At 45.3% G+C, this 25,267-nt stretch overlaps 1 protein-coding gene and 1 non-coding gene across 2 annotated transcripts in view; one reads left to right on the top strand and one right to left on the bottom strand.

Moving 5' to 3' along the window:
- LOC126109515 (synaptic vesicle glycoprotein 2A-like) overlaps nt 1–25,267 on the bottom strand; it is a 193,538-nt gene that overhangs the window by 14,096 nt on the left and 154,175 nt on the right. Inside the window, exon 6 of the mRNA XM_049914536.1 lies at nt 5,159–5,328. Coding sequence (XP_049770493.1) covers nt 5,159–5,328 — 170 coding nt within the window. The remainder of the gene's footprint in view (nt 1–5,158; nt 5,329–25,267) is intronic.
- Trnas-cga (transfer RNA serine (anticodon CGA)) lies at nt 1,295–1,369 on the top strand. The gene has a single exon. It is a non-coding gene; the product is annotated as a tRNA-Ser (tRNA).

The raw sequence follows: 25,267 nt of genomic DNA on the forward strand, positions 1-25,267 counted from the left end.
ATGAGTACCTGCTTGTTTCTAGCTCACACTTTTCACAACTTGCTTTTATGAAGAATGGGTCAATATGACCAGCCAGTCATGAATTATGAACTCGAAAAAATGAAAATTGTGTAATGAATCTCTTGTTTATTTGGGTGGTACACATCTGTAGTGCTGGTATGCAGTGATATCCCTGCACATTGCAAGTGGAACTGAAACTAAACACAGCAGACAAAGTTAAATTGTTGAGGCGAGAGGCTATGGTCGATGTATTAAAGTATTCCCAGATGTTTTGTCTTTGAGTCCGAGAGATACCTTCAGAATAAAACAGCGACTAGACTGTTTTACCTCTGAAGAGGTCTCCCGCAGTTGAAGATGAAATGTCAGAGAATATTGTACTTTTATACGTGTTATACGTGAACCATGGCCTCTTAGCATGGAAGTTTCACCAGATAAATATAACTTACTAAATCAGGAGGCACAGTCGGTACTCTGAAAAAGATTCTGGTTCCTAACCTATATTAAACACCTTGTGTTGTGGTAGCTTAATATTTACTTGACTATAATGGTATTTTTGAAGCAAAAAGAAACAGTATCACATTTTCGTGCCCATAGGCAACAATCTGAAAACGGAAACTCTGATGCAGAATAGAAAGGACTGCCAGGAACCGCAGATTTGTCTGTCTCTGCCTTAGTTCCAAACAGAACATTGTCTCGACTCAACATCATACAAATTTAAAATTCGCTGTCATTCAGTTCTTGTGTGATCACTGTACTGGAATGTTGCACCTAAAGATCTCGCCGAAGAATTCTCTGAACACTTTGCTCCATCCATTGCACAGCAGCTGCAGCTGTAGATTTTGATGCACAGCGCTCTGAATTTGGCTCAGGTGAATCTCTCGCATCAGCTACATTTCTCAGTTCTGTGATGAGGAAGGAACAGTCAGAAGATTTAAGTTTAAATGCGAACCTGTTTGCCTGTCGATTGGAGCCAAAGTGTGAACCATTTTGTGATGTGAAATTGCATCGTCACATCATGTGCAAATCTGACACAACGCGAACACTGCAACAGTATCAGCCAATGGCCATTTCAACAAACTCCTCGGAACTGAAACGATGACGCTTCCAAGGCCAAGGTGTGGCTGCAGAGAAAATCGTATGTATACGTCAGATCAGTGGTATTGCTCGCATCACGGCATTCCCTATTATGCATAGCTGTGACACTTGAAGATTGGAAAGATTGGGGACATTATTGTGCTCCAACAAGAATATATGTACTGGCAGAAGTAGAGCTGTGAGGACTGGGCGTGAGTCGTGCTTGGGTAGCTCAGTTGGTAGAGCACTTGCCCGCGAAAGGCAAAGGTCCCGAGTTCGAGTCTCGGCCCGGCACACAGTTTTAATGTGCCAGGAAGTTTCGTATCAGAGCACACTCCGCTGCAGAGTGAAAATGTCATTCTGGAAACATCCCCAAGGCTGTGGCTAAGCCATGTCTCTGCAATACCCTTTCTTTCAGCAGTGCTAGTTCTGCAAGGTTCACAGAAGAGCTTCTGTAAAGTTTGGAAGGTAGGAGACGAGGTACCGGCAGAAGTAGAGCTGTGAGGACGGAGCGTGAGTCGTGCTTGGGTAGCTAAGTTGGTAGAGCACTTGCCCGTGAAAGGCAAAGGTCCCGAGATCGAGTCTCGGCCCAGCACATAGTTTTAATCTGCCAGGAAGTTTCAAGAATATGTGTGTTTAACGTCCAAAACTGTTGCTGGTAGACATGGGCTATTAGCAGGAACCTGTGCTTACAGATTCAGTGTTCACCATATGATATGAACTGTTCAATTCAGGATGGGAAGTTGTAGGGCGGAGATGCTCCATTCTTCTGGTGTGCTGGGCACTAAGAAGTGATTGAGTCTTGCGTTTTCTTCTGGCAGTGTAGATGTAGATGTACATGAAAGACCCTCAAGGCCCGCATCTCGTGGTCGTGCGGTAGCGTTCTCGCTTCTCACGCCCGGGTTCCCGGGTTCGATTCCCGGCGGGGTCAGGGATTTTCTCTGCCTCGTGATGGCTGGGTGTTGTGTGATGTCCTTGGGTTAGTTAGGTTGAAGTAGTTCTAAGTTCTAGGGGACTGATGACCTAAGATGTTAAGTCCCATAGTGCTCAGAGCCATTTGAACCAAGACCCTCAAGGACCACGCTCATTGATATATGTGGATACTGAGTGAATGTAGTGTTAGTGATTCTCTAGTCATGGTTATCAGCCATCAGAAGGGCTATCTGTGACCCCTTCTGTTTTCACTCTACAGGCTGTAACTGCCAGTGTTTAGAGATGAGTAGTGTTTGCATCATTCACGCTAGGGTAGAGCCATGCACTGGCGACGAGTACATACTCCTACTGAACAGCTTCATCCATTTGAACTGAACAGGATTGCATTGTCGGCCTGCAGAAAGATGGATGGACGTATTGATCGGCTGCAGCACATGTTGGGCACAATGTATAGATGGCGTATCGTTGCTTTCAACAGTGGTCTGTGGAACACGTCCACACCTATATACCAGGCTCTGGATGACAGACACAGGTCCAGATTGATGCCAACAGCAATGGCCAACTGAACATCAGACGAGTAAGAAATACTGGCTCATGTTTCACTTGCTGTGTAATCAATAACCATTCAGTGCTGTCTGGTAGCAGCACTCTGATCACACATTCCTCTGGCCAGCCTATATGCAACAGGACTCTGATCATGCATTCCTCTGGCCAGCCTATATGCAACAGGACTCTGATCATGCATTCCTCTGGCCAGCCCATATGCAATAGGACTCTGATCATGGTTTCCCCTGGCCAGCCTATATGCAACAGGACTCTGATCATGCATTCCTCTGGCCAGCCTATATGCAACAGGACTCTGATCATGCATTCCTCTGGCCAGCCCATATGCAATAGGACTCTGATCATGGTTTCCCCTGGCCAGCCTATATGCAACAGGACTCTGATCATGCATTCCTCTGGCCAGCCTATATGCAACAGGGCTCTGATCATGCATTCCTCTGGCCAGCCTATATGCAATAGGACTCTGATCATGCTTTCCCCCGGCCAGCCTATATGCAACAGGACTGATCATGCATTCCTCTGGCCAGCCTATATGCAATAGGACTCTGATCATGCATTACTCTGGCCGGCCTATCACAAGGATATCGCAGGGCACAGCTACTCTCTTATCATGAAAGAGTCAACTGGAGAGTGTCATGTTGCTCTGTTGTCTTGAACGATGAGAGTAGGTTCTGCTTGTATGCGAGCAGTGGATGTACACATGTATTGCGTATACCTGGTGAGCTGCCTATTCCAGAGTGCACAACGCGCAGGTCCCACACCGGGTTTCATGGTTTTACAAGTCACAGTGAGATATGGTGTTTTCGTACGGCAAAGAAAAAATGGTAGAGATATTGTGTGAAAGTGACTCGATAAATCTTCCGCCACGCAATTATGAGTGAATTGTGAAATAGTCATATAGATATATACTACTGGCCATTAAAATTACTACACCAAGAAGAAATGCAGATGATAAACGGGTATTCATTGGACAAACATATTATACAAGAACTGACATGTTCATGCAGTTTGGGTTCGTAGGTCCTGAGAAATCAGTACCCAGAACAACCACCGCTGCCCGTAATAACGGCCTTGACACGTCTGGTAATTGAGTCAAACAGAGCTTGGATGGCGTGTACAGGTACAGCTGCCCATGCAGCTTCAACACGATACCTTAGTGTTTGAAGAGTAGTGACCTGCGTATTGTGACGAGCCAGTTGCTCGACCACCAGTGACCAGACGTTTTCAATTGGTGAGAGATCTGGAGAATTGGCTGGCCAGGACAGCAGTCGAACATTTTCTGTATGCAGAAAGGACTTACAGCACCCGCAACATGCAGTATTGCATTATCCAGCTGAAATGTAGCGTTTCGCAGCGATCGAATGAAGGGGAGAGCCACGGGTAGTAACACATCTGAAATGTAACGTCCACTGTTCAAAGTGCCGTCAATGCGAACAAGAGGTGACCGAGACGTGTAAACTATGGCACCCCATACCATCACGCCGGGTGATACGCCAGTATGGCGATGACGAATACACGCTTCCAATGTGCGTTCACCGCGATGTTGCCAAACACGGATGCGACCATCATGATGCTGTAAAAAGAACCTGGATTCATCCGAAAAAATGACGTTTTGCCATTCGTGCACCCAGGTTCATCGTTGAGTACACCATCACAGGCGCTACTGTCTGTGATGCAGCGTCAAGGATGTCCGAGCTGATAGTCCATGCTGCTGCAAACGTCGTCGAACTGTTCGTGCAGATGGTGGTTGTCTTGCAAACGTCCCCATCTGTTGACTCAGGGATCGAGTCGTGGCTGCACGATCCGTTATAGCGATGCGGATAAGATGCCTATCATCTCGACTGCTAGTGATACGAGGCCATTGGGATCCAGCACGGCATTCCGTATTACCCTCCTGAACCCACCGATTCCATGTTCTGCTAACAGTCATTGGATCTCGGCCAACGCGAGCAGCAATGTCACGATAAGGGCAACCGCAATCGCGATAGGCTACAATCCGACCTTTATCAAAGTCGGGAACGTGATGGTACACATTTCTTCTCATTACACGAGGCATCATCACAACAACGTATGAGAAATCGGATGGAAACTTTCCTCATATCAGCACGTTGTAGGTATCGCCACCGGCGCCAACCTTGTCTGAATGCTCTGAAAAGCTAATCATTTGCATATCACAGCATCTTCTTCCTGTCGGTTAAATTTCACGTCTTTAGCACGTCATCTTCGTGGTGTAGCAATTTTAATGGTCAGTAGTGTAGATGTACTGGCTTGTGTCATAAAACGAGCGTTTGAGTCAGAGAGACACGTGAGAACATGTTCCATATTCTTGGACTCAGGAATTGCGTGCACACAGGGCTTATCACCTTAGAATGAAACGTGAAAGTGACACTAACATCGAACAGGTCCGTAAACAGTACTGGAGCGTAATGGACGCTACTCTTACAGATACGAATAGTCGAGTAGCTCAGAGCTGTGACATGTACGGCAAAAGTTGATGACACTTGTGTTCCTGATGCAACAGGGCCAGTTACCTGTCCCTGGACTGGATCAGACCCTTACGACTACGTTAACTGGAGGCGACACCCACCTGGCGTAGAGCCCGAACTGAATGAAGCAGGCGACGACGGTGTACAGCAGGTATGGCGGCTTGAACAGCGGGACCGTCTGCCTCCACATGTGGCGAGCGATCGCCAGCGGAGACTTGGTGTTGACGCCCACTGGTGATGACGTCAGCGCGTCCCCCTGCAGGGCCGCCACCTGGACACAGGCACGGGCAGCCAGGTCAGCGGCGTCCCAGCGACACACGACGCGCTGCTGGGGACTTCATCTACCGGGTGATCAAAATGTCAGTATAAATTTGAAAACTGAATAAATCACGGAATAATGCAGATAGAGAGGTACAAATTGACACACATGCTTGGAATGACATGGAGGTTTATTAGAACCAAAAAATACAAACGTTCAAAAAATGTCCGACAGATGGCGCTTCATCTGATCAGAATATCAATAATTAGCGTAACAAAGTAAGATAAAGCAAAGATGATGTTCTTTACAGGAAATGCTCAATATGTCCACCATCATTCCTCAACAATAGCTGTAGTCGTGGAATAATGTTGTGAACAGCACTGTTAAGCATGTCCAGAGTTATGGTGAGGCATTGGCCTCGGATGTTGCCTTACAGCATCCCTAGAGATGTCGGTCGATTACGATACACTTGCGACTTCAGGTAACCCCAACCTGGGAGGCCAAGCATGACGAAAGTGGCGGCTGAGCACACGATCATCACCAAAAGACGCGCGCAAGAGATCTTTCACGCGTCTAGCAATATGGGGTATGTCATTTTTTTTTGTTCTAATAAAACCCTATGTCGTTCCAAGCATGTCTGTCAATTTTTACCTCTCTATCTACATCTATCTACATTATTCCATGGTTTAATAAGTTTTCAAATTTATACTGATTGGTTCAAATGGTTCTGAGCGCTATGGGACTTAACATCTGAGGTCATCAGTCCCCTAGAACTTAGAACTACTTAAACCTAACTAACCTAACGACATCACACACATCCATGCCCGAGGCAGGATTCGAACCTGCGACCGTAGCGGTCGCGCGGTTCCAGACTGAAGCACCTAGAACCGCTCTGCCACCACGGCCCGCATTAATACTGACTTCTTGATCACCTGGTACATCTACGCGAGCCACCTTACGGTGTGTGGCGGAAGCTATTTCTGGTACCAATATCTCTTTCCCTCCTCCTCTGCTCCATTTGTGAATGCTGTGTTGGAGATCGACTGTCAATAATCTCTAGTACAGTGGTTCCCAACCTGGGGCCTGATTACCTCTCCGGCCTCAGTGGTCGAGCGGTTGTAGGCGCTACAGTCTGGAACCGCGCGACCGCTACAGTCGCAGGTTCGAATCCTGCCTCCGGCATGGATGTGTGTGATATTCTTAGTTAGGTTTAAGTAGTTCTAGGGGACTGATGACGACAGCAGTTAGGTCCCAAAGTGCTCAGAGCCCTTTTTTGAAGCTGTTTACCTCCTGAGGCGTAAAATGAAATTTTCTGAGGGGTAAAAACTAAAAGATTCGATTCTGTTTCAGTCAGGAAACTAATTTATTTTCAGAAGGTCGTCACAATTTTCTAAGACTCTAATGTTGATTACATAAGTTATCAATAAATACTTTTCTCAATTAGCAGCATTATTGCGGTAGAGGTTACAGGTTTTACATATAGTCCATCCACTACAGACATATCTTTGTGCCGTATATTGCTGACGATAAAAGTGAGACATATACATAAGAAACGCTAAAACTCTCACCAAAAAATAGGCTTCTGCAAGTTTCAGATAGTACCTGCAGTAGTCCAGAAATTGTTTTATTACTCGCTTCGAAACAGATAAATAAATTAAATGTAAACGTAGGCTTCCGTGGCCATTGTTACAGTCAATAAAATACTTCTGGGTTTGAGGCCGAATTGTCATCTATAAAATACCGACGTTTCGGCGACTGTTGCAAGGCGCCTTCCTCAGGGTGTATTGCTAACTGCTGAATGAGCACTAGTTTGGTTACTTATGTACTATGGAGGAGTGCTGTCATTGGATGTGAGCTTGCGGAGGAAGGGTTGTGGGAGTTCATTGTATTGCCCTGTGCATTGCGTGTTGTCATTGGCGGAAATAGGCGTTTTCCATTGGGGGTTTCCTTTACTGCTTGCCATTGATGGAAATCGGCGAATAGGAGACTGAGCGGCGACTACAGCGTAGCGTTGCTTACTGACTGCCTGGTGTCGAGTAGGGCGCCGTCAGCGCTGTGCGTACCCTCCAAAACTGTGGCCTAACGCGCGCCTGTTGCTCTGCGAGAGCTGTCCTTCCGTAAAGCTGTCACTGCTGGCAGCCAAGGCGCCGGGAGTCGGTACCCGTCTTCCCTATTCATACTGCCGGGTCGCTTGGCTATTTCTATAGTCTCTCTGATCTTCCTCCTCAAGCTAAACGGCTGTTTCGCCAGTACGGGGGCCTCTCGAATTTCGATCTTCATCCTGAATTGACAGTACGACACAGAAGATAATAAGAGCTACTATACTGCTGTAAACAGTATTATTATTATTATTTCTTTACTTTCTCAGACGTTAAGTCTGGTTAAAAATGGAAAGTGACGCGGACCTTGATCAAGCGTGACTTCCTTTTAACTGTACGGTATATGTTACATTGCATTTAGGAACTTTCGGGTAATTGAACATGTATCAATAATTACGGATTTCTGTAATTGTATATATAAGTTTGGATGTAGCTGTATTGCATTGATGTACTGGTGGATATTGTGTGGTATGACTCCTGTAGTTGATAGTATAATTGGTATAATGTCAACTTTATCCTGATGCCACATGTCCTTGACTTCCTCAGCCAGTTGGATGTATTTTTCAATTTTTTCTCCCGTTTTCTTTTGTATATTTGTTGTATTGGGTATGGATATTTCTATTAGTTGTGTTAATTTCTTCTTTTTATTGGTGAGTATGATGTCAGGTTTGTTATTTGGTGTTGTTTTATCTGTTATAATGGTTCTGTTCCAGTATAATTTGTATTCATCATTCTCCAATACATTTTGTGGAGCATACTTGTATGTGGGAACGTGTTGTTTTATAAGTTTATGTTGTAAGGCAAGCTGTTGATGTATTATTTTTGCTACATTGTCATGTCTTCTGGGATATTCTGTATTTGCTAATATTGTACATCCACTTTTGATGTGATCCACTGTTTCTATTTGTTGTTTGCAAAGTCTGCATTTATCTGTTGTGGTATTGGGATCTTTAATAATATGCTTGCTGCAATATCTGGTGTTTATTGTTTGATCCTGTATTGCAATCATGAATCCTTCCGTCTCACTGTATATATTGCCTTTTCTTAGCCATGTGTTGGATGCGTCTTGATCGATGTGCGGCTGTGTTAGATGATACGGGTGATTGCCATGTAGTGTTTTCTTTTTCCAATTTACTTTCTTCGTATCTGTTGATGTTATGTGATCTAAAGGGCTGTAGAAGTGGTTATGAAATTGCAATGGTGTAGCTGATGTATTTATATGAGTGATTGCTTTGTGTATTTTGCTAGTTTCTGCTCGTTCTAGAAAGAATTTTCTTAAATTGTCTACCTGTCCATATTGTAGGTTTTTTATGTCGATGAATCCCCTTCCTCCTTCCTTTCTGCTTAATGTGAATCTTTCTGTTGCTGAATGTATGTGATGTATTCTATATTTGTGGCATTGTGAACGTTTAAGTGTATTGAGTGCTTCTAGGTCTGTGTTACTCCATTTCACTACTCCAAATGAGTAGCTCAATATTGGTATAGCATAAGTATTTATAGCTTTTGTCTTGTTTCTTGCTGTCAATTCTGTTTTCAGTATTTTTGTTAGTCTTTGTCTATATTTTTCTTTTAGTTCTTCTTTAATATTTGTATTATCTATTCCTATTTTTTGTCTGTATCCTAGATATTTATAGGCATCTGTTTTTTCCATCGCTTCTATGCAGTCGCTGTGGTTATCCAATATGTAATCTTCTTGTTTAGTGTGTTTTCCCTTGACTATGCTATTTTTCTTACATTTGTCTGTTCCAAAAGCCATATTTATATCATTGCTGAATACTTCTGTTATCTTTAGTAATTGGTTGAGTTGTTGATTGGTTGCTGCCAGTAGTTTTAGATCATCCATGTATAGCAAATGTGTGATTTTGTGTGGGTATGTTCCAGTAATATTATATCCATAATGTGTATTATTTAGCATGTTGGATAGTGGGTTCAGAGCAAGACAGAACCAGGAAGGACTTAATGAGTCTCCTTGGTATATTCCACGCTTAATCTGTATTGGCTGTGATGTGATATTATTAGAGTTTGTTTGGATATTAAGTGTGGTTTTCCAGTTTTTCATAACTATGTTTAGGAACTGTATCAATTTAGAATCTGCTTTGTATATTTCCAAAATCTGTAGTAACCATGAGTGGGGTACACTATCAAACGCTTTTTGGTAATCAATGTATGCGTAGTGTAGTGACCTTTGTTTAGTTTTAGCTTGATATGTCACCTCTGTATCTATTATTATTATTATTATTATTATTATTATTATTATTATTATTATTATTATTATTATTATTATTGTTTTTACTGATACAATCAGTGGCTATGGTCAGACACAAAGCATTAACAGAAGAAGTCTTCCAATTTCTGGTAGTTGAGAAGTAAGGAGTGCAGCAACCTAATGATTTACGAACAGTAATTATAGTGTACACATTTTAGCTTGGTTGATTCTACATGGGGTTGCAGTGTGCAGGTCGAGCAAGTGCCGCTATGGAGAAGAGTAATGCAGGGGAAGTATGTTTTGTAACAAGTGTCTGCCCTCACTGTGGCTAGTTAGCTTTCTTGTCTGAGAAGGCGTTGTGGGTAGCACTAGCGATGCAGCTAGAATTCCTTCGTCGTTCATTCCAACACACACACGCACACGCACACAAACACACACACACACACACACACACACACACACACACACACACACACACACACACAAACTAAATGTCATCCATCTTTCATCATTTTAAAAATAAAAATGTTTCAAGAAAGGTATTTCATCCATCAGTTTAATTAGGTGCTAAAGTTGGTAATAATGTGGGGGAGGTGGGGGAGGGGGGGGCAAAAGACGGCAGGGGGGGGGGGCGGAGGCCGGGGGTACTAACTGATGTCTAGTTGCACTCAGGGTAACGGTCTATGAAAGGCAGGGCTCCACTGCCATGGCCGCCAGTACTGTCTAATATGTATCCAGCTCACCATAATCGAAGGGCAGCTCTCTACAACCATTGCCAAGTTTCTAAAAACGAATCAGTCCCTCTTTGCATAGCAAATGCCTCAAATCCAGAAGATCAACATATCAAGTAGGAGTTCAAATTCTCTACACGGGGTTCAGCCACGACGCTTAGTGGAAATGTGAGTGGCAAACCACGGAAACCCAGAACCACGAATTTACTGACAACCCAACTGATAAAGTTCCACGCTTTCAGCGTGCTATGGAAATGTAGGTACAGTTGAACAGATATCCGGCTGAAGAAGGGATGATAAAATACAAAATTCACAAGTGAGGCTTTTCGATTCACAGTATGTGTGGTGACTTTCAGACAACGAGCCACTTTGTAAATGACTGTCCTAAAAGATGTTTCCCCCGCGACATCGAGAATGTGCGTGAAGTATCCAATTTGGCGCTTCACTGGATAGAGTCTTCAGACATTGCTGTGTAGTCTGGGAAATTTAATGTTTATACACTGAAGCAGCGAAGAAACTGGTATAGGCAGGAATATTCAAATACAGAGATACGTACACAGGCAGAACACGGCGCTGCGGTCTGCAACGCCTATATAAGACAAAAAACCGTCTGACGCCGTTGTTAAAAACACGACGGTTGCCATCAACGCGGATGACACAGCCAGCCTTGCGCAAGACTGGAAACCGTCAAACATTAATAACGGACTACAGACAGCACTCAGAACCGTCGAGCCTCGGTTGGAGAAGTGGCGTATTAAAGTAAACGTCGACAAGTGACAGGCACTTCTGTTCACTCGCAGACCGAAATTATTGCGCAAACACCAAAATTTCAGACCAATTACACTACATGCAAGCCCAATACGCTTCACTACGAAAGTCAGATACCTCGATGTTTGGCTAGACCGGAAGCTTACATGGGGGGACCACATACAACACACGACGACAGGGCAAACGCGAGGCTCAAACAACTCTATGCTATGCTCAAGAGGAATAGTACGCTGAATAGGAGGGTGTCTAGGACATTACACATGACACTGATTAGACCGTTGATGACATACGCATCTCCTGTCTAGGGATACGCAGCGTCCACACACCTGGATCGCCTCCAGAAAGTACAGAACAAGGTATTACGTATCATAAGCAATGCTCCCCGATACACACGGACAGCGGACCTTCACCGAGAATACCAACTGGAGACTCTCCAGGTGGTATTCAAAAAAATGGCCAGACGTCTACAAGAAATCAAGTCACTTCAACAATCCACACATCCTACACCTGGGCAACTACGATCACAACCATAGATGGAAACACAAGCGCCCAAAGACACTCCTTAGGGACTAAGCATCTATGGTAACTTCGTAACTAGGCAAACGACACAATGAGGCGAGCCCCTCCACATTAGCCATTGACTAGCTTGCTAGCTGAGTCTCTGCCATGAGAATTGGCAATCGCAGGGAAGCCAAACATGACTCACAAACAAACTCCCAACACATACCACACTGCCAGTTCTTTCGAGTACCATCGAACTGACAAATCTACAACGACATGGCTATGTTATAGCAGCAGCAGCTGGCCTAGGAGACATCGCCGGCCCTGCAGCAGCAGCGCTCACCTCCTCGACAGGACTGATCATTCCATGACAATCTGGCATTGCCTCTATGGTACTGATGCATGATACCCAACCGCTAACATAACCTTACCTTGCACGATCTGTCGCAGATAGCAAGAAACGGCTATTGCCCTTACTGCCCACCTTGACACTGTCACAGAGTATACTAAAATGTAAACTTTCACGGCCGGAAATATCATGTCCATTATAATTATCCGGGCTGTTATGCCGTGGTCGGTTGATGAATTCTGTGGTGATTCCCAACTACGCTGTTAAAACCACATGTGGGCCGTTCGGACTCTTATATAAAGAATTCGACACATTTCATCAGCAGATTGAATGCCATAGTGGTCCAGCCGGAGGACATATTGGTCAGCTTCGATGTGGTATCGCTGTTTACCATGGTTCCACTTAATGATGTATTGGAACAGCTGGATCGAATTTTTCCTGCCGATATTTTAGAGCTGTTTAAGTGTTGTTTGACGACCACATACTTCAAGTGGAATGAACAGTTTTATGAGCAAACGGATGGCGTGGCTATGGGAAGCCCCCTAAGTCCCGTAATTGCAAACTTCTTTATGGAGAAATTCGAAGAACAGGCCTTAGGTACTGCCAGCAAGAAACCAAATGTATGGTTCCGATACGTGGATGACACGTTTGTGTTGTGGAGACATGGTAGGGAGGAACTAAGCCGGTTCCACGAACATCTGAACAGTATAAACTCAAGAATTCAGTTTACAATGGAGGAGGAGGTAGACGGCAAACTACATTTCCTCGATGTGCTTGTGTTTAGAAACGAAAATGGTAGTTTGGGCCACTCAGTGTACCGCAAACCCAGGCACACGGACCGTTATTTGCACCGGGATTCGAACCACCACCCACAACAGAAGCGGGGTGTTATCAAGACGTTAGCGGACAGAGCTAGAAATATTTGTGAACCTGACTTGCTCGACGCTGAGATGGAACATCTCCACAATGCACTAACGAAGAACGGATATTCGTCCGCCGAAATAAAACGTGCGTTGAGGCAACCACGCAGAAATCATACTGACGTACAGGCTACTGCAAAATCTAAGGTTTTCCTGCCGTTTGTTAAAAATGTAACGGAAAGAATAGGGAGGATCTTGACGAAGCGGAATATTACCGTAATTTACAAGCCCACCAGGAAGATACAGGAATACCTTAGGCCTGCCAAGGACGCTCGCAAACCATTGGAAAAATCTGGAGTGTATAGGATCCCATGCAGCTGTGGTGATGTTTATGTGGGTACCACTAAAATGTTTGTAAACGTTTGGAAGAGCACAAGGGAAATTGTAGAAGAGGAGAAATGGAACGATCAGCTGTTGCGGAGCATACTTTCCAGCCAGGGAACCACAATATTCGTTTCGAGGAGACGCAAGTACTAGCGGCCACAAGCGGATACTACGAAAGGCTCCACAGGGAGGCAATCGAAATCGCTAAACACTCAATTTCAACCGAAAGGAGGAGGGCGTCAAATTAAACGGTATATGGAAGCCGGTGTTAAAGAAGATGTGTACCACCCGCCCACTACTGGGTGATGGCAACGGCGATCGACGGCGACGGACAGCGGCCAATTGCACTGACGTTTTCAAAACACGTGACGTCACGCCGCGGCGCGGGGGCGCGCGGACACGGAATTTAGCGGCAGTCAGTAGCGAGCCAGTGTGTGTGTTGGACCTTCCATCAAGCTACGGACCTCCTTGAAGATGTCTCCCGCAGTCGGAGACGAAACGTTGGGAATCACCACAGAATTCATCAACCGACCACGGCATAACAGCCCGGATAATTATAATGGACATGACTGTCACAGAGGTTTTTTTCTCTTGGCACTTGCCTTGGCACTTTTTTTCCTCTGCCCTTTAAACCGCTCTTCTTTCAAGCTTGACTCTGCCGAGCTTTTTCGACCACTTCTATCACCCAGATGCGCCCGTATTAATGGGTAACCTTACCCAGGCGCACGGATAACATCGCAGTTCCTCGCTCCTGCGATCTCCTTGATTGATTCTAAATACTAACTATGCAGAGGTGACAGTAGACCTTTTGAGTTGGTCACCATGCTTGTGCGAGCGTGGAGGGGCTCACACCTATGACGCAGTTGTTAGATCGATTACTACTGCTACAGTGACAGGTTACCAAGATTTGAGTTTGAACGTGGCGTTACAGTCGGCACACGAGCGATGGGACACAGCATCTTCGAGGTAACGATGAAGCGGGTATCTTCCTGTACGACCATTTCACGAGTGTACCGCGAATATCAGGAATCTGATAAATATCAAAGCTCTGACATCGCTGTGGCCGGAAAAAGATCCTGCAAGAACGGGACCAACGACGACTGAAGAGAATCTTACAATGCGACAGAAGTGCAACCCTACCGCAGATTGCTGCAGACTTCAATGTTGGGCCATCAACAAGTGTCAGCGTGCGAACCATTCAACGAAACATCTTTGATATGGGCTTTCGGAGCCGAAGGCCCATTCGTGTACCCTTGATGACTGCACAAGTTTTACGCGTCGCCTGCGCCCGTCACCGCCGACTTTGAACTGCTGATGACTGGTAACATGTTGCCTGGTCGGACGAATCTAGTTTCAAATTGTATCGAGCGGATGGACGTGTACGGCTATAGAGACGACCTCATCAATCACGGACCATGCATGTCATCAGGGGACTGTTCAAGTTGGTGGAGGTTCTCTAACGGTGTGGGGCTTGTGTAGTCGGACTGATATGGGACCCCTGAGACGTCTAGATCTGACTCTGACAGGTGACACGTACGTAAGCATGTTGTCTGATCACCTGCATCCATTCATTTCCATCGTGCATTCTGACAATTCCAGCAGGACAATGCGACACCCCACAAGCTACAGAGTTGCTCCAGGAACACTCTTCTGAGTTTAAACACTTCCACTGGCCACCAAACATTATTGTGCATATCTGAGATACCTTGCAACGTGGCATGGAAGCAGTGACGCCTTGGTAGGTCGCTGGAGTGAGTTGGCACCAAATCTGCACACACGTAATTCCCGTAAATTACGGGGAAGGGGGTAATGAGCTCTGACGCCACGTTCAATCACATCCCAGATGTGTTCTATTGGTTTCACATATGACGACTTGGGGGGGACAGCACATCAACTGGAACTGGCCACTGTGTTCCTCGAACCACTCCATTCCACTCCGGGCCTTGTGACATGACGCATTACGTTGTTGAAAAAGGCACTGCTGTCGGTTGGTTGGTTGGTTGTTTGAGGTGAAAGGGACCAAACAGCGAGGTCATCAGTCCCTTGTTTCAAATAGACTCCATGCTGCTAACGGGACATCTCAGAAAAGGCAGAACAATAAAACGGAAAAAGGGGAAACGTAAAAGGGCAGTCACGTTGTCATTAGTAAAAACAAACGAGGGAAGTTGGCAAGAGAACGAACCCAACACTATGCTGAAGCAGCATAGGCAAGACCACCTGTGACTGAAAAGGGACAACCGCTATAATGCAGAAAGTACGGATGGGAATAGAAAAACTAACCAAGCCTTAAAAATAAGGGGTAAAAACAGAGTAAAAGGGAAAGAAAAGAGGATTCCAGGCAGGGAGGTGAATCGGGAATCTCTGAACACCGCCTACAGTGGGAGACACCCAAAAACTCACCGCCCTGCCCCAACACCAGAGGGAGATTAAAAACTTTAAAACTGAGAATAAAAACCACTCTCCCGGAGGAAACCTAGAACCAGAGAGACCATCCGGGAATCGTCAGCCAACATCAAAGGTAAAGTGTGGGGGAGTCTGTACTTCGCACGCAGAGCCAAAAGAAGGGGGCATTCAACCAAAATGTGGGCCACTGACTGGAAGGCTCCACAACCACATAGCGGGGGTGGCTCATCACGCAAAAGGAAACCATGGGACAGCCTGGTATGGCCAATGCGGAGACGACACAGTGTGGTCGAGTCCTTGCGGGAGAGGCGAAAGGAAGAACGCCATGGGCCTGGATTCACCTTAATGGCACGAAGTTTATTAGACAGTGGAGTAGCCTCCCAAGAAGTGGCCCATGACTGTGCAAAGTGGGATTTGATGTGAAGCCGTAAATCCGCTGCAGGAGGGGTTACAGAAAACGGGGGGTAAGTAACTGCTCCCCCAGCCAAACGATCAGCGAGCTCATTACCCGGGATACCCACATGGCCTGGGACCCATAGGAAGTCACTGCTGTCGGGAAAGGTGGTCGTCATGAAGGGTCGTCCGTGTTCTGCAACGAGTGTACGATGCTGCCTGGCCGTCATGGTGCCTACTGGACCCATTGAAGCCCACGAAAATGTTCCCCAGAGCATAGTGGGACCATCGCCAGATTGTCTCCATTCTGCAGAACATGCGTCCAGGTGGTGTTCCCCTTGAAGATGACGGATTCACAGCCTCCCATTAGCATGATGAAGAATCCGTCGGGAGTCATCAGACCGTGCAACGTTCTGGTACCGCGCCATCGTCCAGTGCGCATTTTAGCCATACTTGTCGAAGCCGTCGTGTTAACATTGGCACATGCGCGGGTCGTCGATTGAGGAGGCCCATCGTTAGTAATGTTGGGTGCACTGTGTGTTCAGACATACATGTACTCTGCGCAGCATTAAAGTCTGATGTTAGCGCCACCACGGTTCGCTGCCTGCCCTGTTTTACCACTTTGCCCAGCCTACGACATCCGACATCTGTGCTGAGAGGTGGCCACCAAACTCCACGATGTCTGGACGTAGCTTCACCTTGGTTTCCCCACGTATTGAAGACGCACACCACAGCACTCCTCGAGCACTGGAGAAGTTGTGCAGTTTCCGAAATGCTCGTGCTGCTCGAACAGAGTCAGATACCGGGCGGTTATAATTAAACTTTTCTTATTCAACACGTTATAACTCGAAAACTAATTACTGTACGAGGACCAAACTTTATAGCATTAATGTCAAGGAGATGTCGAAGACAAATAATGCAGAATCGGTTGAATTGAAACACGCCGGCCGCGTTGCCGAGCGGTTCTAGGCGCTTCACTCTGGAACCGTGCGACCGCTTCGGTAGCAGGTTCGAATCCTGCCTCGGGCATGGATGTGTGTGATGTCCTTAGGTTAGTTAGGTTTAAGTAGTTCTAAGTTCTAGGGGACTGATGACCTCAGCAGTAAAGTCCCATAGTGCTCAGAGCCATTTGAACCATAATGTTCTGGGTCATCAGTGTATGTACATACCTGGTGATTCCATGACGATGTTACAAGCTTGATAGATAGGTAGATAGAGAGATAGATGACAGAGAAGGATAAATGTATCAGCTTATCAATGTGAGGTAAGGATTCCTGTACTGGAAACAAATGAGTAAAAAGTTATAAGTGAAAACTGTTACGATACCTCTGATAGTGAAATACATGTATTGGTGATGCTGTCGCTTAGATTGTAGTGTTGTGTCAAGGAAGCCTGCCTACTCAGTTCGCTGGACAAACAATCAAACAACTCGTATTAATGAGTTTTATTACAAAAAGACAATTGCAGATACTTCGGCAATTACACAAATGTGTTGCAAGCAAAGGGCGACATACGAAATAATGTCTTTGCAGTGACTGCTGATCTCTAAATGACAAAAGTGTGTCCGGAACTGCATTCGACGCTGCTATCCAAGTGGCTATCGTTGTGCTGCTATAGAAGTGGGCCGCCATCACTCGGGCGCGGCGCTCATGTCCTCTTCACACAGGGGCCGCTGCTCGAGCGTTGTCGTCCTGGAAGGGAGGTCGGTCAGCGTACGACTGTCCCACTTATTCTCACAGCCTTCTCTTCCCTGTCGTTCCCGACTGGCGTGCCGCGCTTGACTTTACGCCGTAAAAGATAGTATGGACGAAAATAAGAAATGTTCAGTAAACATGGGCTTTAAAATGCATACCTTATTCAATAGAGCAGATCTGGTTCATAGTAGCGAAAACTTCTCGGAGCTTTAGAGCCCGTGTTTACAGCACTTTTTTTTTCCTTGTTTTGGTCCCTGCTATCACCTCTGCCTGTCACACAATCTTAACAACAGCAATGCCAGCACATGTACTCCAGTGTCATATGTATCAGAACGGTTTTCGCTTATAATTTTCGTTTCCAGTACAGTGGCCCTTACCTAAAACAGATGCATTTATCCTTTTCCATTGTTCTAGAAAGTGTGTAACGACATCAAGGAATCACACTGTATATGCATACATTTACAGGCGCCCGAGTCTATAACTTTGACACTCTGTAACGTCATTGGATGACGTTTCCGGACATGGGTTCCTGTGTAAAACTTTACCTACCAAGTCTCCTCCACAGCCTCTGGAAATGTGTAATACGAATTGTGAAACACCCTTGTAATAGTCTTCTGATGTAAGTGTTCATGCTTTCCCGGCGATCTGTTGACATCTTGGATATTCGGGAATCCAGCCGGATGTTCTCGCACGATATTTCAACAGCTACCTCAGGTAGCACCTGAAGAAGACAGCGAGGCACGCTGTTGAAATATCGTGCGAGAGCAACGCGAACATCCGACTGGATTCCCGAATATCCAAGATGTCACCCTTGTAATAGCTAAAAATGTTTTTTCAGGGGCTTAAATTTCTGAGGGCAGTAACACTAACGAATAAAATGGACGTATGTGTCAGAAAGTTTTGATTTAAATCTCTTGAAACTGCCACGTACGTTTAATGCTTCCAAGCGTACCTCCGCCAAGGATCTTAAATTGGAATTATCGTACAACACGTGAACTCCTTGCATTCCTCATTCTGAGGGCAGTAACACTAACGAATAAAATTGACGTATGTGTCAGAAAGTTTTGATTTAAATCTCTTGAAACTGCCACGTACGTTTAATGCTTCCAAGCGTACCTCCGCCAAGGATCTTAAATTGGAATTATCGTACAACACGTGAACTCCTTGCATTCACCATTTCCCTTTGAAGTTTCTTACTGAAGTTGATTTTATATTGGCGACAGCTGACGCCAAATGTATGAGCACAGATTAATTTTTATGGTCGATAATAACTTAACACATTCCCGAGGAAACTGAAACACTTACCTATTAAGGCCTTCAATGATTTATTATGAAATATTATCTGCAGTTACATCATGTGAGCTCGCTGATGTAATTTTCGTTGTCGTCGTAGCTGGGATGTACAGCTAGCGCCGCACAGCGGTGTTAGCGCTAGTTACTTGGCTGTTAATGCAACGGCGCTAACAGTTAAGTAGATCGTGTGGTAAGGCAGTTCTCGTGAGTGCCATGTAAACACCGCAAATGCGGCATTTGGCAGGGCAGTGATCGTAATGCGTTATATTATTCACTTTTGTGAGATCGTAATCGATATATGATGCAACAAATTGCGTCATTACTTTTAGCTTCATTTGCGTTACACTACTCGTTATCTTCCATTAGTAATTTCTTTATCAGCCATCGTCTTCTGATTTAAACAAGTCCACTCGAGTAGACTGTATCTGCAGAGATTTTTTTCTTGAACCGAAATTTTATGTTGTTGACAAACTGCAAACCTTCTAAACTTTTCACTCTATGTAAGGCCATAGGAGCATGGTGTTTTCCGAATATACTTCTGACCAGAAAGCGATTGTGGTAGCTGGAGCCCAAGGTTTTCTGTATCATGCCTTTTGCGTTCTTGAGGTAGTATTACCATAGAAACTTTCATTTCCAACACATATTTCTTTATTTCAACAGAGAAGTGAAATAATCCCTCCAAAACCCAGGCGATCATTGTAGGCAAAACCACCCCTTCCTTCCGCCTCCTTGATTTCTATCTCACCGTCTATGGCCGTCCTATCGCCCTCACTCCCACCCTTCAGTACCTTGGCGTCACCCTCGACCGTCGCCTCTCCTGGACTCCCCATCTCCGGACAATCCAAGCCAAGGCACATTCCCGCCTCCGTCTCCTCAAGCTCCTTTCTGGCCGTACGTGGGGTTTGGACGCCTCCACAATCCTCCACACCTATAAATCCCTCATCCGCCCTATACTTTGTTACGCCCATCCAGCCTGGATCTCCGCGCCCCCTACCTTTTATAAATCCCTCCAAATCCTTGAACGCCATGCTCTCCGCCTTGCCTATCGCATCCGTCTCCCCTCCCCCACGCGGATCCTGTATGATCTCATCCCCTTCCCCCACCTCCTCCTTTTCCTTGAAAGGATACGGATCCTGTACACCTCCCGTAAACTTGATCCTCCTCACCCGCTCGTCTCCCCGATCCTCTCCCACCCCCGCCCGCTGCCGCGCCTGTGTTCCCACGTCCCACCTGGTCTCCATCTCTCCACCCTCCTTACCCTCTCCCAAGGTGGCTTCCGCCAGCTACCCCTCCCTGATGATGTCCTCCTCCCCTGCATCTACCCCTCCTATCAACTTTGATCCTTCCCCCCACCTCCTGTGTCCTTTCCTTTAGGCACCCTCCCTCCCCCCCTTTCCCTTCCCTTCCCTTCTCTTTCCTTTCCCCCCTCCCTCCTACCCTCTCCTCCGGGCTTCCCCTCCCCCTTCCTCCCTCCCCCTCTCTCCTTTGCCCATGGCATCTCTGCTCTCCCCTCTCCCATCTCCCCTTCCTCCTCCTCCACCTCCACTCTTGGCAGGTCCCCGGACTCGTACACGCTGAGTGAACATTCGCGCGCCGGAGGTCGTCGCCATCAGTGTATCGTGTGTGCCGTCGTGTTTAGTGTTCAGTTTCGTCGTCACACTCCATTGTTCACCAGTGATATTGTCTTCTTCAGTGTTTGTGCGTCGTGTCAACAGTTTGTAATGTGGATTGTCATCGAGTGTGAACGGCTTCTTGTGTTTTTATGTTCATGAGTCTACTGTTTTTTCCCGCCGTTTTTTTAAGTGATGTCTCTTCTCTGTTTATTTCCTTGTACTCTCTTCGGCTGAAGAGCAGCGTATTGTGCTGCTGCCAGCCTACCTGCTTGCTCAGGTGTCAAAATAACAATAAAGTAAAAAAAAAAAAAAGAAGTGAAATACTAATTTTCATACATTTAGTTTCAAAAAATTTTTTAAATATCGAAATATTTTCTTAAAATTTTTCATCCCCTATTTTACCTTCGCAGGAGTCGAATGTCCAAAAACAATGACATACTTATTGTTTTATTTGTAACTGAGAAGACAAATTCCACCGTTCATAGAGTTATTAGCTTAATGTTCATATATTTCGTTTTAAAAAAATTTTAAAATAGCGGAATATTTTCTAAAAACATTTCATCCCCTGTTTCACTCTGACAGGAGTCGAATTTCCAAAAACAATGACATACTTATTGTTTTATTTGTAACCGAGAAGCCATATTCAACCGTTCATAGACTTTGCTTCATAAAACATTTCATCCCATATTTCACCCCTTAGGGACTGAATTTCCAAAAACACTGAACCACATATTTTTTTAATTGTAACTAAGAAGTTAACACTAATTTTCGTAGATGTAGCTTCAAATATACTTTGTTATTTCTGTAATAATTATTTAATTTTCAAGGAAATCTTTCGCCCACTACATCACTTCCAAAGGGCTTAAATTTTCAAAAATGCTGAAACAAGTATTTCTTTATTTCTGATGAAGAAACCAAATACCGATTTTCGTAGGTCAAGCTTCGAAATAGCATAAATGGCGACGTTTTTTCAAAAAAAGTGTTTCATCCCCTATTTCACCCGATTGGTGGGGAATGTGTTTTCAGAAAACGTCATATTCAAATTTTAGGATTCAGGACCATTCTTAAACTTTACACTGACGTGACGAAAGTCATGGAATACCTCCTAAATAGTGTCGGACCTCAATTTTGCCCACATAGTGCAGCAACCCGACCTGGGATGGACTTAACAAGTCGTTGGAAGGCCCCTGGAGAAATACTGAGCCACAATTGCGAAAATATTGCTGGTGCAGGATTCTATGCACAACTGACCTCCCTAGCATGCCCCATGAAAGTTCTATGGCATTAATGTCGGGCGATCTGCGTGGCCAAATCATTCACTAGGATCGTCCAGAATATTCTTCAAACCAGCTGCGAGCAATTCTGGTCAGTGCCATGGCGCATTGTCATCCATAACGTGAAGTCCACGAATAGCTGCAAGTGGTCTCCAAATAGCCGAACATAACTATTTCTAGTCAATGGTCGGTTCGGCTAGACCAGAAGATTCAGTACATTCCATGTAAACGCAGCCCAAATCATCATGGAGCAATCGCCAGCTTGCACAGTGCCTTGTTGACGGGTCCATGACTTCGTGGGGTCTACACCATGGTAGATGGTGACAGCCTCGACGTGGCCTACCCCCCCCCCCCCCCCCCCCCCAGTATCGTGCCGCACAACGATCGCATTGCGAGAAGAAAATCGAAATGCTCAGAACGAGCTGCGACACGAGAAGCAAATGTCACCACCAAACGGCGGCCGGACGTAGTAATACCTCCCGGCCCTCACAGGCGAAGTTACGCAAGAGAGCGAGACAAATGCCTCAGTTTCCCCCCCGGAGCCAAGTGCGTGGACGAATACGTATATGCCAAGTTAACATAGAAGGATACACGAGGACAAAAGGAGACATCCTCACAAAGCTACTAACAGAAGAAAAAATTGATGTGCTGACCTTGCAGGAAACACATCTATCAGAAGAAAATATCTCGAGACTTCTAATACCAGGCTATGAAATTGTGGGCTATAAAGCCCATAATAAACACGGTATTGCAACACTGATCAAGAAAGAACTGGTTGATAAAATTGAGGAAACTATGCACCACGAATTTGCCGTGGGAATCAAACTAAACGATATGACTGTGTATAACGTGTACAAGCCACCTTCAGAAAAATGGGAACAACCTGTTTTACCTAACCCACAACACCCTGCAGTCATAATTGGCGATTTTAACTCCCACCACCCCAGATGGGGCTATCAGTCTTGCGACAAAGAAGGACTCATGCTGGCAGACTGGGCAGATATAAATAATTATACATTAATATACGATGCAAAAGATACCCCCACCTTCTGTTCAGGAGCGTGGGGCACAACATCAACGCCCGATCTTTGTTTTGTCTCATCTGGAGAAACTGGAATAGCACTTCCGTCCAAGAGAACTGTACTGAGCCGTATTCCTCGGAGCCAACACAGACCAGTTATTATAGACCTTGGGATCCAAATACCAGTAATAAAGAGCCCCCCTATAGCCCGCTGGAACCTCAGGAAGGCTAACTGGGTTAAGTTTAAAGATACCATTGAAAATAATGTAAACAGAATTCCCCCAATTCCAGAAAATTACGACAGATTTACGAAGTTAATTATCAAAGCGGCACATAACTCAATACCAAGAGGAGCGCGGAAAGAATACATCCCATGCTGGACAAAGGAGTGCGAACAACTACTCGATGAATACAACAAAACAGAGAATCCAGAACTAGGAGAACAGCTCATAAGAGCTATGGACGAGGAACGCAAACAGAGATGGCAAAAGCGGATGGAACAAATGGACTTTACGCACTCCTCACAGAAGAGCTGGAGTCTACTGAGGAAACTTGGCGGAGCACAATTCAAGGGACGGAACATCAATAATAAAATGACCCCTAACAAGATATGCTCTTCTATACTACAAACATCCAGAATCCATGCCTCCGCCTCGAAGAAAAAAGAACTGCACCAACTGATGAACGAAGAGCTAGATGCAAGCGAGGAGGAAGCAGGTTTAGCGAACTGGGTAACACAAGAAGAGATAAATATAGCACTAAAGAAAATGTTACCTGGTAAAGCAGCTGGCTGTGACGGCCTTCTTCCAGAATTCTTGAAGAACCTCGGGCCAAAGGGAAGAGTATGGCTGTCTTCTCTTTTCTCTAATATCATAGATACCAGCCGGTTACCAAAGCAATGGAAAAACGCACAAGTCATAGCCATCCAGAAACCAGGGAAAACAGGGGAGAATGCTAAAGATTATAGACCGATATCTTTATTGTGCACCACTTACAAGCTGTTTGAACGAGTCATCCTAGGCAGAATAGAAAGTAAAATAGAAGCTGCTCTTCCCCCAGAGCAAGGCGGTTTTCGAAAAGGAAGAGACTGCTGCGACCAAGTTCTCGCCCTAACCACTTTCATTGAAAGAGGTTACCAAAACAAAAAGAAAACGGGCATGGTATTATTAGATCTCACCTCAGCATACGACACCGTATGGACAAAAGGGATACTGTATAAATTGTCAAAAGTCGTGAAATGCAAGAAGATCATAGATCTAGTCAGAAATATGTTGATGAACAGGAGATTCAAGGTATCTCTGAATGGGAAAACAAGCAGCTACAGGACACTACAAAATGGTCTCCCCCAAGGGTCTCCATGCCTTTTCAATTTATACATAGCGGACATCCCAAACCTGGAATCTCGTTCTTTTATGTATGCAGATGACATCGCTATCGCGGCTCACGCCAACACTTTCGAAGAACTGGAAGAAATTTTAAACAGGGATCTGGAACGACTACAACAATATTATGACAACTGGCACCTCAAAGTAAATCCGACTAAATCTGTGGCATCAATAATGCACTTCTGTAACAAAGATGCAAATCGTGAGCTAAAAGTGCAAATAAAAGGTAAATTGTTGAAAAACGATAGAACGCCAAAATATCTGGGTGTTAAGCTAGATCGCACTCTCACATATAAGAGCCACCTGTACGAAGTTGCCCAAAAAATGAAAACAAGAAACAACATCATAATGAAACTGGCAGGAACAACCTGGGGATGTTCCACTGAAACTCTACGCACATCAGCACTGGCACTTCTGTATAGTGTAGCGGAATATTGCGCACCCGTCTGGGCCCGCAGTAGGCATGTCAGATATATTGATGTGCAACTTAACGAGACAATGAGGCTCATAACAGGAACAGTAAGACCCACCCCGAAACCTTGGCTGCCCGTCCTTGCCAATATCGAACCACCCTCGATTAGACGTGAAAGAGCAATCCAGAGGTACAAAGAAAAGTTCAGGGACCTACCTCCTCCCCCTGACAGATTGATGTCAAGAAATCCCTTCTGGAAAGAACTCAAACAACAGATTGATATCGATAACCTGTGGAAACAGCAATGGCAGGAAAGCAAAGTGAATAACAGTTTCCTTATTGAGGACCCATCTCAACGAGTTCCAGGCTTCCAACTCCAACGTAGAGTGTGGGTAACTCTAAATCGTCTGCGGACACGTGTTGGTCGGTGCGGATATTTGTTGAAAAAGTGGGGTTTCTCCCAGGACCCCAATTGTGAGTGCGGAGAGAGTCAAACCATGCAGCATATAGTTGAGTGCGACGTACACGGACTTAAGGGAGGAAATCTGATGGACATACATGTGAT

Source organism: Schistocerca cancellata, chromosome 12, assembly GCF_023864275.1.
Source record: "Schistocerca cancellata isolate TAMUIC-IGC-003103 chromosome 12, iqSchCanc2.1, whole genome shotgun sequence".
In the NCBI taxonomy this organism is placed as follows: Eukaryota; Metazoa; Arthropoda; class Insecta; order Orthoptera; family Acrididae; genus Schistocerca; species Schistocerca cancellata.